Source organism: Chiloscyllium plagiosum, chromosome 11, assembly GCF_004010195.1.
Source record: "Chiloscyllium plagiosum isolate BGI_BamShark_2017 chromosome 11, ASM401019v2, whole genome shotgun sequence".
Lineage (NCBI taxonomy): Eukaryota > Metazoa > Chordata > Chondrichthyes > Orectolobiformes > Hemiscylliidae > Chiloscyllium > Chiloscyllium plagiosum.
Window position 1 is genome coordinate 18,646,027 of NC_057720.1, and position 14,630 is coordinate 18,660,656.

Sequence of the window (14,630 nt, forward strand, 5' to 3'; positions counted from 1 at the left end):
CAAAATTAAATTTACATTGGCAGCACAGCTAAATGTTGATATGAACTTTGCAATATTTGGTTATTTCTATTTCTGATTATAATGAGCACATCTATAATGTTGGTATTGTCTATTCCATGCCACCCAGCATTCTTTCTAACATGATTTATATATATTTCTAGGAAATAAAGAAACAAGATAACAGAAATAATGCTGCGTTAAAAAGCTTACAAAATCAAACCGATGAAGAAGCTTCCAAAGTCTGTAAACTTTATTTTATACTCATTATAATTCTACTTTTTGTGGATGGTAAATGCATGCAAATGGAAAAAGCATTGATTAGTTAAATTAAAATTAGGTTGCCATTTTATGGATCATTAGTGTATTTCCAAATCAGAAATGCTTAATTGTAGGTTTTCAAGTATTTTGCAACATTTTCACTGATGTGTTAAATAAACACAGGTTAAGGATTTGGAAAATGCATTAGCAATTTCTAAGGAGGAACTGAAAATTCAGTCACAACAGTTTGAAGATATCAGGGAACAACAAAAAAAGCAGATAGAGAAGAAGTCTGAAGAGGTAAATTATACAATGTACTGCTACCATTGTTGAGCAATCTGTTTTGCCAGATATAATTTCTGTTTTATTAATTTCAGAGCTTCAGAACATACGTATATATGTTTATTTTCAGAACTGGCTTTTGTCCTTTCCAACCATGTTGAAAATGTGAAAGGTTTATAAGATTTGACTGTTGATTCTCATTAACAAAATAAATGGCAAATTTAAATATAATTTTTCCTTTCCAAGAACAGGGAAGATGCTGCTTAGATATTGTATGGTATTTATTCATTCAGTATCACTTTGTGTAAGAGCATTGTTTGCTTTCAGTGGCCTTACTTGTCAGGTGTTTTTCTCAAAAAGATATTTTACAGATTCCTTTTACAGAGCCAATTATCCTCTCCCACGTTTAAAAAAAAAAATGGCATTGTGCAAAATAACACCAACAGTTGGATGTGAGGAGGAAAGTTGATCTAAATTTCTGCAAGTTTGATGTCGGGTTATCTTTTCTGACCATCGGAATGAGAGGAGAATCAAATTAAGTTACTATAAAATAACCATAAATAACTTGGATTTAGCAATTGAGGGAACAATATCAAAATTGACTGGCATTAAATAAGAATGTATGATAATTAAAATAACTGTAAAAAGGCTTTGAGAAATAGGAAGATAAGGATAGCCAATAGCTCTTTGAAGGGAAAAAAAATTGTGGTAATTTGTTTGGAAGTAAAATCAGGGAAAGGAAACGCTCATTCTACATATTTTACATGGAGGACCTGAGATTGCAGATATTAAGTTATTTAAGACTGGCAAGGAAATATATTTTAAAAAGCAACGAGGTAACGCCATCCTCAGTTTTGGAACAAAGCATAGGCTACCAAAGCAAGAAGCTATTATTAACTTCTAAAAAAAATCTTAGACTGTAGCTGTGGAGTTACGTACATTTTTGGACGAGGATGTCAAAGGAATGAAGAAGATTGCTGTATAGGTTTACTAAAATTTTCAAAAATGGTATTGTCTTTAGAATATAAATACATCAGATGTGTCTGCATTTTTACTGCAGCTCAGAAGGTTCAGCGATCACTTAACAAGCTGTTTTCTGGATTTAAAAGATTATTATTGTAAATTTTAGATTATTTTCTTTATTAAGGTGGGAATGAATGTTATTAATTTTGGGTAATCATCAAAAAAACTTAATGTTGGGACTATGAAGGTTTCTTTATTTTCCAGATGTTTAGAATGTATATTCTAATGATTAAAACAAATTTACTTCAATAACTGAAGAGATTCTTGGAAGAGTAACGTTACATTCTGCATATAAAACTGTCAGGAGAATGGTGGTAGATTGGGTGACTCAAAGAAAAGTAGGGCTGAGTTGATGGGATGAAAAATACGTTTGTGTTTCGTTGTAACACTATAAATTTATGATTATAGAACTTGGGGCTCTGAGGACTGGCACAAGTTCACTGTTATTCAGTGAAGTTGCAGCTTTGGGACACGGTGCTGTAAATAGTTGTTGAATTTTATTTTTGAAAGGTACTTTGTCTGCAGAAACAGTTAAAAATATCTGCAATCAATCTGAAGGAGAGTAATGAGCAGAATATGCAACTCCAGCAGACCTTGGTACAGTATCAACAAATGTTGCAGCAAGGGACAGCTAGAATTGGAGAGCTGGAAGACCACCAGGCAATGTTAGAAAGACAGGTGATTGTTTTCAAAATATATACTTTCCATTTGAGTTTTATAACATAATCTGATCAAATTTGATATCTTACATTTTTCCTTGCAAGAAGGCTTGCAGTTTTTCACAAGGTGAGTGCATGAAAAAACTCAAGTATTAAATCTTTGCCTCAAATGGAATAACACCTTCTACAGATTATAATTGCTTCTTACTTTGCTACAGACCTGCTATTAATTCTGTCCCTTTAGTTATGTAGGTAGATCTATAATAAATGGAAAAGAGAGGTGAAGGTTTTTAAAAAAGATTCTTTCATAGAATGTGGCTTAGTTGTCCAGACCATTTATTGTGCATCATTGATGCAGTTGAGAAAGTGGTGCTAAGCCTTTGCCTTAAACAACTTGGACTCATGTGACGCAACTAGGATGAGAATTTGAGAATTTCAACCCTTTTAATATAAGGATGCAGCATGCACCCAATTGCAAAAGCAGAGTCCTGGAGTTACACATCAGGGCAGAGGACACAATCTTTCATAGTTGCTGAGTATGCTTATATTTCTATTATTGCTGGCAAAAGGCACTGTACAACAAATATGCAGAAGGCCAGACACATGGTGGACCTCGACTGAGAAAATATTCTGGAACCTTCTAATTTTGAACTCCAACATGGTCAATTTTCTACATTCCTATTAATTGCAATCTGTGAATCTCAAAAGTATGGTGGCAGGGATACCTCCTCACCACCACCAACCTGACTTTGTGATGTTTTCTTTGAATTGACATTTCCCTTCTTTGGTTACTACAGAGGAACTCGATTATCCGAACATCATTTATCTGAATGTCGGATTATCCGAAGGAGATAGAAACATTACATCAAAGAGCTGTTTCAACGCCAATCGCATCTTTTGTTTACAATGATTAAAAACGATCTCGGCTCACAGAAATACTGCCAAGAACAGTCCCTGATATCGATGGGAGCCCAGGCACCGTCTCCAAATGACTGACCTCCAGCTCTCCCTCTCTCTCCCCACACTTTCTCAGGAGTTATACATAGGGGTGAACCCTAAATCCAGATATTCTCTCTAACATTGTCCTGTACAGGGCAGAGGTGGGACTTGTCAAAACGTTGTCTGTCTGTCTGTGTGCGCTATTTGGAAACTTGTCCCACAAAGACAGCAGCAGTCTTGCTGTTGGTGTCCACTCCAGCTGCCCCGGAGGGAGAGAGCGACTGATGGGGGCAGGGGCGCACGGTGGGGTCGGGGTGGCTAGGGTGAGGGTGCAGATGGGGGTCGGACAGTGGGTGGTGGCAGGGGCGGTGCCAGTTGGGAGGGTGGGGTTGGACAGGGTTGGGGGCAGACAGAGGGCAGGGGTTGGGCGGAGGGTGGAGTTGGGGGGCAGGCAGAGAGCGGTGTTGGACGGGGTTTGGGGTGGGGCTCACATGCGGTGTGTTGCTGCACGGGGTGTGCTGCAGTCTCTTGAACAGGGAGCAGACTTAACAGAAAACTCTGGGCCCCAGAGGAATGACTCTGAGAGGCATTGAATCAATTAACCGCATAATCAGTTATCTGAAAGAAATAGTGCCCGCCCATCTCGTTCGGATAATCTAGGTTCCTCTGTATTCTGGCATAACTTGTATATCCAGTGTTCGAAGCATACTAGACACTGAATGTGGAACGATGTCTGTGCCTGTCAACTTTCCTGCCAGTCTAAAATATCTGACACTATTGTGTTCACAGCCCAGCCATCTATCCAGTCTGGTAGACTTCTCTGTGAAAGTGCCATTGGATAGTAGTGAGAGGTGGTGAGGAGTTAGGAGGAGCAAAATATACTGAAATAGATGAAGAACATCGGAAAAAAGGTGCAGTAGAATATTGGATTATAAAATGGAAAGAGCAAGGAATGAAAGTTAAGGGCAGGTTCTTAGAATGATTGGAAATAGGTAATGGCATGCCACCAATTTCTATTTCAGGTTGCTTCTGGTATTTTTGTGTCTGTGGTATGGAGTGATACACGGATTTGCTGATAGGCATAAAATTGTAAATAATTATGCAGACAAAGAGAAAGATATGGGTATTATTAAATAATGGGATATTAAGATTTGGTGCAGGTTCACAAGGACATTGATAGGTGAGAAGAAATACAAATATGAAGAAAGACTTGAAACTTTAATGGCTGCTTTTATTAATTTGATAAATATATTTTAAGTTATGAAGGAATGAAGTGGAACCACCGAAACAAACTCTTTAGTTGTGGAGTCTCCAATGAGGTGCATATAAGATTGAATGTAAGGGAGTTGGGGCTGAGGTTTTTGAAGTTGGTGGTTGAAGTTTAGACTGTTTATAGATGATTGCTGGAAGACAAGTAACGTAGGAACAGGATAGATAGAGGCTAACTACTGACATGTACAGATTGGAGCAAATGGCATTTATTCATACTATAGGTTCTAGGAAGATTCCCCATATCTCACAATACGATATTCCATCGTTATTATACCATGCATACTGAATGCTCCATGCATTATTACTATGAATATTTTAACAAAACAGGAATTGAATGTTTTCAATGTATTCTGTGGTCCCACATGTGAATGTATTAAAATTAAATATTCAATATTTGTCACCAATTATGTATTGTAAATTGTCTTCATTTAGAAATGACAGAATCTTCTTGTATAAGGTAAAACAAAATCTGTCTCTGGTGAGCCTATTCATTTCTATATTATTTATGAAACTGATGTGAAGTTACACTTGCAAGATGGTTATTAAGTGAGAATTTTACTTTATTCTTTCATGTAATTGCCAACGTTTGTTGCCCACCCCGTTTGCCTTTAAACTGATTTCTGGCTAGGCCATTAAAGGGCAGTTAAGAGTCATTCACATTACTGAGAGTCTGGAGCATATGTATTGCCAGGCAGATAAAGAAGGGAATTTCCTTCTCCAAAGGATACTAATGAACTAAGTGGTTTTCTACGACAGTCAGTGGTAGCTGTCATAGTCAGCTGCATGTGGGATTTGGATCCACTTTCACAGAAAACTAGCCTGGACCTCTGCATCACCAGTCCAGTAATATTGCCACTACTCCACCACTTCACCCTGAGAATCTTAGTAGTTTCACTGCTGCCTTATCATTTAACAATGGGATAAAATGTTGTTATGTTTGTGAAATAGGTTTCTCAACTGGAGCAAGAATTATATAAACAGAAAATGGCCTATACTGATGAGCTCTCAAAAACCGAAGGAAAGCTTTTAAAGGCATATGATGGCCAAGATTCCAAACACCAGCAGGTGGTTGAACTTACCAGTGCTCTGAAGTAAGTTTTGTGGTAGAGAGGATTAATATCTGTCAGAAATGTTGTTGTTATTGTTTTGGTCTTGTAGTTTCCGAAGTGTTGAAAGGACATGGTTGAGTTTTAAATATCCACAACCTGCTTTTGTGTTACATAGCACCCTGATCTTGGTGGGTTTCAGTACCCTTTTGGGAAAAGTAGGCAGTGGATTAGCAAATTTGTTCTTTTGCTGCAGGGCTCTGGTGAATATTTCATCCATCGGAAATCTTGTAGGAACTACATTATAAGCAACTTCAGTCCTTTTCCTATGAACTGGGGACCACAACACTGAGTCATTAGATTTGGTATCAGTCGGTTGCTGAGTAGTAAAGCTAGGGTTTCCAGACATGAATAATGTTGGAAATAGAAAACTATAATTGTGTAATGTTTGATTCATTTAATGTGATGTGGAGGTGCCGGTTTTGGATTGGGGTGGACAAGGTTAAACATCACACAATACCAGGTAATAATCGAACAGGTTTATTTGGGGAAGCACCAGCTTTCAGAGCGCTGCTCCTTCATCAGGTAGCTGTGGAGCAGGATCTTAAGACACAGAGCTTATAGCAAAAGATAACACTGTCATGCGACTGAAACAATACATTGAACAAACCGAGATTGGTGTGAAGTCTTTCATCTTTTAGAATGGAATTTATACAATGTTATATGGATAGACTCTGCTTTTTGAGCAAAATAGAATCTGCAGGCAATCAATTCATGTAACATTTCATAAATTCTTACTTTGGAAGTAGAACCAGTCTGACTCAAGATTGGGATATAGACAGACTCTAACCTCACACCTTTAATGCATTGCCTGAGCTGAGATGTCACTTTTTTTATAAAACCTTAAGTTGTCTCGAGAATGTGACTTAAAAGAAGTTCTGGCGTTTACATATTAATGAACCAAAACCTACACCCCATTCTAAAAGATGAAAGACCTAACAGCAATCTTGGTTTGTTCAATACATTGTTTCAGTTGCATGACAGTGTAATCTTTTGCTATAAGTTCTGTGTCTTATGATCCTGCTCCACAGCTATCTGATGAAGGAGCAGTGCTCCGAAAGCTAGTACTTCCAAATAAACCTGTTGGACAAAACCTGGTGTTGTGAGATTTTTAACTTTATTTAATGTGATAACTGTTTTTTAACATGCATTTGTTTGGTTCTGCAACTGGCATGCAGCTTTTTTGTTAAAATAAAGCAATGAATTATACATTTACCAAGTTGGCAGAAGTGCAAATTTCACATTTATAAATATAGACATAATAAATCGACATCATAAACAGATGAATGTGGGTTGTGTCTCCCTCGAAGCCCACCACCTCATGATGTTAATTGAATTAAGATTCTGTCTCTGAGTTGACCATGGATTATTACATCTAGTGGCATTTGTAAAAGATTTTAATATCTAGTGGTATTTGTTTTTCTGATGCAAATACTGATTATTCATTTGGTTGGTAAATTTGCTATATCCCGTAAGAATTGTTCTATGTTTTTATCTGACTCGTTTATTCAAAAGTTAGTGATACATACATGAAGTAATTCAGCCCTTCATGTCTAAAGTGGCTCAATATAGCTTTCCAATTATTGCCATTTCCCTGCTCTTTAACCATAGTTGTGATTTTTTTTCCTTTCAAGTCTTTTTATTTGATAAAATCTGCTTCCACCACCTCAAAAATTCAGAATCACAACTTGCTGAACCTCTATTTCTTTTGCCAAATGCCTTGTCTGTTCGCATTTATAACCAATTAACTGACCTATTACTGAAAACAGTTTGCCTTTACTTACAATATCAAAATCTTTCATGATTTTGAAAGACTGCAATTATCCTCTTAACTTTATTCTGAGAGCAACTCAACCTTTTTGTGTTTTTATGCTATTAGTTTTATTTTGTTACTACTTATGCTATTAATAAAACCTAGGCCCTTCTCAACCGTCCTGCTACTATGAGGAAGTAATGGCCTAATGGTATTATCGCTGGACTGTTAATATAGAGAGACTCAAGTAATGTTCTGGAGACCTGGTTCAAATCTCACCATGGCAGATGGTGGAATTTGAAGTCAATAAACATCTGGGATAAAGGGTGTAATGATGGCCATTGTCAGTTGTTGGGGAAAAATACATTTGATTCACTAATGCCCTTTAGGGAAGGAAACTACAATCATTACTTGGTCTGGCCTACATGTGACTCCAGTCCCACAACAATGTGCTTGACTCTTAACTGTCCTCTGGGCAATAAGCTGCACTCACATCTGTTCCTTCAGACTTTTAAAAATTGTATAATCTAGATAATCATACCTTTCCTTGATTTTTATGCTGAAGTATAATACTTCACACTTCCCAACATCACATTTTACTGGTTTACCAGTTCTGAAGAAGGGTTTCGGGACCTGGAACATTAACTCTCTTTCTCTATCCACAGATGCTGCCAGACCTGCTGAATTGTTCCAGCAATTTCAGTTTTTATTTGCATTTTACCTGCCATGTGTCTGACAACTTGATCTGTGCTGTCCTACTACTCATTTATTATATTTCACAGTTAGTGTCATTTAAAATCATAGAATCATATAATAGAGAAGAGGCTGTTCAGCTCATCCAGTCTGTGCCACTGAAAATATAATACTGCCTACACTAGTCCCACTTTGCTGCACTAGGCCAGTGGCCTTGGATCTTATGACACTTAAGTGCTCATCCAATTTTTTTTTTAAAGTTGTGAGATTTCCTGCCACAGCTACTCTCCCAGACCGTGCATTCCAGCCCACTGCCATCCTTGGGCAAACAGGTGATTCCTTAAATCCGCTCTGAACTTCCTACCTTTCACGTTAAAAGTATGCCCCTTGTTATTGACACTTCAACTTAGAGAACCACCTGCTTTCTATTCACCATGCCGCTCATACTCTTATACAACTCTACTAGGTAACACCCCGACACCTCCAAATTCAACCTTCTGTGCTTCAGAGAAAATTATCCAATCCCTGGCCATAGCTGAAATGTTCCATCCTCGGCAACATCCTGGTCAATCTCCTTCACACGTGTTCTAGTCCAATCACATTCTTTCTATAACGTGCTGAGCAGAACTGCATTTCGTACTCCCAATATGGCCTCATCAGAATTCTGTGGAGCACAGCATTACCTCCCTGATTTATAATCTATGCTATGACTGATAACGGTGAATGTCCCATATGTGGCTTTAACCTGTCCTGTCACCTTCAGGGATCTGTGGACAAGCACCCAGGATTCCTTTGTTCCTCTGAGCTTCCTTGTGTCCTGTCATTCACTGCATATTCCCCTGTCTTGTTCCTTCTTCCAAAGGGCATAATCCCAGATTTATCAGGGCTAAATCCCATCTGCTACTGATTTGCCCACCTGACCAAAGCATTTTATGTTCCTTTTGTAACCCAACACATCTCTCCTCATTGACCACCATCAGGCCAACCTTTATGTCACCTGCAAATGTACTTATTGCCACTGCCACACCCCACGCCAAAAATTCTGGACTACATCATTTATGAATTTCACAGACAGCAAGGGACCCAGCATTGATCCATGTGGTATGCCATTGCACACTGGACTTCAGTCACACAAACAGCCTTTTACCACCACCTGTCTCCAGTAATTAAGCCAATTTTAGATCCATCTTGCCAAATTAGCCAGAATCCCATGAGCTCTTACCTTCTTTGACAAGGTCCCACATGGGAAATTGATAATGGTCCTGCTGAAAGCCATATAAACTACATAACTGCCGGACCCTCATCCAAACACTTAATCACCGTCCTCAAAAATTCAACCAGATTTGCAAGGTATGATCATCTCCTTCTGACAAAGCTATGCTGACTATCCTTGAGCACACTTTACCTCCCAAAATGGCGATTCATTTTCTCCTTTTCTATTTTCTGAAATAGTTACCCTATCACTGATGTTATGTTCACTGTTATGTAGTTCCCTGGTCTGTCTCTGTATCACCCTGTTGTACAGTGGAGCCACAGTAGCTGACCTTCATTAGCTGGGGCCAGAGATGATTTAAAAATTTGAATCAGGCCACTTTAATTTCCTCCCTTGTCTCCCAAAGCAACCTGGGATACAACTCGTCTGGACCTGGGTGTTTGTTCACTTTTAAATCTGCCAAAACCTCGCAAAACCAGCTCGGTTCTTCTATCAACCTGCTCATGGACTTCACAGACCATCTTCTTGAATTTGATAGTTGCATTCTCCTTGTCTCAAGTAAAGATAGATGCAACACAGTCATTTAACACACGATCAATATCCTCCAGCTTCACGCACAGATTGTCCCCATGGTATGTAATGGGCTTTACTCTTTCCCTGGTTATTCTCTTACCCTTGACATACTTGTAGAATAACTTAGGTTTATCCTTAATCTTGCCCATCAATATTTTCCCATGACCCTCTTTGCTCTTAATTGCTTACTTGAGTTTCCTTGCACTTTATAAACTCCTCAAGGGCCTTCATTGTTTTGTATCTGTATGCATCTCTTTTCCTTTTTGTCTCATCATAAATGTACCTGGACATCCTTTGTTTGCTGGGCTTATTGCTCTTACATTTCACCCTAATGGAACATGTTGGACCTGTATTTCCCAAGTTTCTGAATGCCGAACACTGTTTTGCTGTAGATTGACCTTCAGATAGCTGTTCCCAATCTTTTTTGGCCAGATCTTACCCTCTTTTAATAAACTCTGTCTTCCTCTCAGACCAGTTTTCTCCTTTTCCAAAACTAAAAACATAGGTTTATGGTCAATATCATTAAAATGCTCTTTGACTGACACCTCAAACACCAATGTGGGTTCAACCAGAAGGTACTGATGTGGGCAAGAACTTCTGCCCATCATCCTTGTGTGACTTACTATTTAAGTCACCATAGAACCCAATTGTTTATGAAATGAACTGAAGAGCAGATGATTGTGTGAGAAAATTTTCCCTGACCATGGTGGATGTGATGCCATTTCAGACACTTGCTGTGATCCTTGAATTCTGAAATGGAAACTTCTGGCTGTGGAAATTGAACGATACGATGCTGTGAAAGCTATTTTCTTAATTAAGTTATTGTTTATAAAATTTTAAATGTGATCTGGATTCACTTTGCATTTGAAAAATGAGGCTCTGTTTTAATTTCTTTCTAAAAAGCAAAGCTTTTTTTATTGCCTTTAGGGTTAGATTCATCTCATGACTGTCATTTTTAAAAATATATTTAGACTAAGTCTTAAGTATCTTTACTTTTGAGTATGTGTTGTGCATTTGGTTATCTGTTGGAAACTTCCAGAAGCTTGTATTTGGTTCTGTAAATTTTATTTAAGAATTGTAATCTTTTTAAGATAAAAATATTACATCAGCCTGTTTATGTTTGTGTGAGTAATTCACGGTACTTATCTTTTTTTTTCAGGGAAATAAAGACTGCGATGGATAAATGCAAAGATGAAACTACTGCACTGGAAAAAGAACTTCTTCAATTGAGACGTGATAGTGCAAACAAGGATATTCAGCTTAACCAGCTGGAAATGACTTTGCGTAATACACAGATCGAATTGGACAAGAAGTCTGACCAAGGTAGAAAATACCTTTGTGTGTGTGTTTTTCATATATATAATATATATAAAAAGTACACACACAGATAATACTATTCCAAGTATGTACAAGTTCATTCGTGTATGCACTAATTAATAAACGTAAATAATGGTATAATGTTATTTAAGGCCATTTCAAAAAATACAAAATAAGTTTTCTGTGGAGTGCCTGATATCATTATGATTTGTATCTTGTTTTTCTCTTGCGCCATCTGAAATTTAATTTTATATAAAGAGTTACTAATTTCAACAAGTATTAAACAAAATTAGATTTCCGCCTGTGCAATATTATCAGATATGTTTAACCAGTTCATACACCATTAAAATGCAGTGGTTAATAGTTAAATAACTAAACAGAACTTTGTAAATTTTTTTCCATTATGTAAATATGTTTAAGTTTGAAAAATTAATTCCCTGGTAGTGCTTGATCTGGAAGAAAATCTTCACAAGATTGAGACAGACCGAAGAAATGCTTTGCAGGAAAATCAGAAGATAGAAGCACAGTTGAGGAATGCACACAGTGAATTACATGACACTTTAAATCAGCTGAAAGAGCTACGAGATGTCCTTCAAACAGCTCAGAATAACATGGAGGATAAAAAGAATGTTATTGAAGAGCTCACACGTGAAATTCGGTGAGTTACTTCATCTACTGGAGCAAAGAAGTGAACTGTATTACATTGAATAATCGGTTTGGACCCTGTCAGTTTCTTCCTTTGATTTCTTATCATATTTCAGCGTTCCATAAATGTCACATTGAACAAATGTATATTTCATGTTTACATGGTATCAACTATATGCATATTCTATCTAAATATGGAACAGGCCATTGCAATATTAATTATGTATGTTGCCAAGCGCAAAAGTTCAAAATTCAAAGCCGCATTCCTTGAGACTACAAAAGATGAAGTTTGGCAAAATTTATGTACAATGGTTTTATCAAAATGAATTAGATTTTATATCAAAATTCTGTGATGTTGAGATTGTTAAGTGGTATACTTTCAACCTTTAATGCGTCTCCTTTTTTTTTGTTAGTTTCACGTATTCGAATAAAATATTTCTGGATCAAAAAATACTAATTTTAAAAAATTTAGTGGAGCAGAATGCAAGATTTCAACTGGTTTGTTGAAGTGACTGTGAGTTCCACTTAAATTGAAAGTGTATGTTTGTAAAGTAATGGATTACATTATTACTCTACATCCATTCATTTAACTGCATTTGAATGTAAAAAAAAATATAAAGAAGAGCTTCTTTTTATAAAATTGTTTCAGTCTGTTTTCCAACTTTATTTGTACATTTCGTCAATGTGATTATCTGATAAAACTCATGGTATTATAAAGCCCCTTCTTTGATGTGAAAGGAATTCAGCATTTCAGACCTAAGTGCCAATCGATTTGTCGTTTAGCAGTATGTCTGCTTTGAGGGCTATATCTAAATACAAGATGGAAAAATTAGAGTGGGGAAGGATGGAATGTTTTTTCTTCAATTATATTAGTCTCACCTGTAAGTTGAGAGTTTCTCTTATGAATTCACTTTTTGAAGTATTATTAATTCGGCTTCACTGATTGGGCCACTTATTGCACATCCCTTGTCACCCTTGAGAAGATGGTTTTGAGCTGCTTTCATATGAGGTGCAACCCGTTTGCTGTCAGCAATGCCATTAGGGAGGGAGTTCCAGGATTTTGACCCAGCGATACTGAAGAAGTCGTGAGATATTTCCAAGTCAGGATGATGAATACTTTGGAAGGAAACTTGCTGCTGGTGGTGGTGTAGATGCTGTCTAAGGATCCTTGCTGAATTTCTGCATTCCATGCTGTAGATGGTGCACACTGCTGATGCTGTGCCAAGGTGGTGGAGGAAGTGTATGTTTGTGGATGTGGTGCTATTCAAATAGGCTGCTTTGTCCTTAATGGTGTCGAGCTTCTTGAGTGTTGTTGGAGCAGCATTCATCCAAGCAAGTGGTGAGTGTTCCATCACACCTTTCACTTAAGCCTTGTAATGTTGGACATACTTTGGGTATTCAGAAGATGGGTTCTTTGCTGCAGGATTCCTAGCATCTCAACTGCTGTTGTCGACACAGTGTTTTCTTTGGCTAGTCCAGTTCTGTTTCTGGTCAGTGGTAACCCACAGGAAGCTGATAGTGGTGTATTCAGTGATGGTAATGCATTGAATGTCAAGAGGAGATGGTTAGAATCTCTCTTATTGGTGATGGTCATTGACTGGCACTTGTGTGGCACAGATGTTATTTGCTACATCAGCCCAACCCCAATGCCAGGTCTTGTTGCATTGGTCATGGACTCCTTCAGTACCTGAGGAATCCTGAACATTGTGCAAAATCAGTGAACATCTCCAGTTGTAATGTTGTGATGGATGAAAGGCCATTGATAAAGCTGCTGAAGAAGGTTAGGCCAAAGACACTGACCTGAGGAACTCCTGCAGAGCAATTCTGTTGCTGAGATATCTGACTTCTAACAACAACAACTATCTTCCTTTTTGCCAGGTATGACTTTAACCAGCAGACTTTCCCTCTGATTTCCATTGACCATAGTTTTACTCGGACTTTTTAATGCTACAAGCGACCACATGTGGCCCTGATGATGAAGGCAGTCACTTTCCCTCTCATCTGTTTCTCGTTTTTTACGGCCTTCATTAGAACATAGTGAAATTAGGCCAGGAGCTGAATATTCCTGAAAGGACCCAAACTGTGCACCAGTGAGCATGTTATTTCCAAGCAAGTGCTGCCTAATACCACAGTTGATGACATCTTTCATCCCTTTACTGATGATCAAGAGGGCAGGCAATTGATTTGATTGATTATTGTCACAAGTAACAAGACACAGTGAAAAGTATTGTTTTGTGTATTAACCAGACAAATCAGACCTTGCATAAATACATCAGGGTAATAAAACAGAATGCAAAATATAGTGTTATGGCTACAGGGAAGGTACAGAGAAAGATCAGCTTAATATGTTAGAAGTCTGTTCATAAGTCTGATAACAGTGGGGAAGAAGCTGAGTTGAATTTATTTTGCCTTTTGTGTACAGGGAGTACCTGTGAAATTTTCCACGTTGCTGATTAGGTGCATGTTGTAGCTGTACTGGAACAGCTCAGATAGGAGCGTGGAATGTTCTGGAGAACACATCTTCAGCACTATTAGAGTCATAGAGATGTACAGCATGGAAACAGACCTTTCGGTCCAACCCGTCCATGTCGACCAGATATCCCAACCCAATCTGGTCCCACCTGCCAGCACCCAGCCCATATCCCTCCAAACCCTTCATATTCATATATCCATCCAAATGCCTCTTAAATGTTGCAATTGTACCAGTCTCCACCACATCCCCTGGTAGCTCATTCCATACACATACCACCCTCTGTGTGAAAACGTTGCCCCTTAGGTCTCTTTTATATCTTTCCCCTCTCACCTTAAATCTATGCCCTCTAGTTCTGGACTCCCTGACCCCAGAGAAAAGACTTTGTCTATTTATCCTATCCATGCCCCTCATAATTTTGTAAACC

The 14,630-nt window shown here is 38.0% G+C and overlaps 1 protein-coding gene across 6 annotated transcripts in view; it reads left to right on the plus strand.

Annotated features, from left to right (window-relative positions):
- Positions 1 to 14,630, plus strand: part of ccdc18 (coiled-coil domain containing 18) — a 185,231-nt gene that overhangs the window by 115,864 nt on the left and 54,737 nt on the right. For 5 of the 6 annotated variants that reach the window (XM_043698814.1, XM_043698817.1, XM_043698815.1 and 2 more), the window contains 6 exons: positions 162 to 239; positions 442 to 558; positions 2,074 to 2,241; positions 5,382 to 5,524; positions 10,931 to 11,094; positions 11,533 to 11,746. In XM_043698814.1, coding sequence (XP_043554749.1) covers positions 162 to 239; positions 442 to 558; positions 2,074 to 2,241; positions 5,382 to 5,524; positions 10,931 to 11,094; positions 11,533 to 11,746 — 884 coding nt within the window. The remainder of the gene's footprint in view (positions 1 to 161; positions 240 to 441; positions 559 to 2,073; positions 2,242 to 5,381; positions 5,525 to 10,930; positions 11,095 to 11,532; positions 11,747 to 14,630) is intronic. The other variant, XM_043698816.1, reaches the window with a different exon arrangement.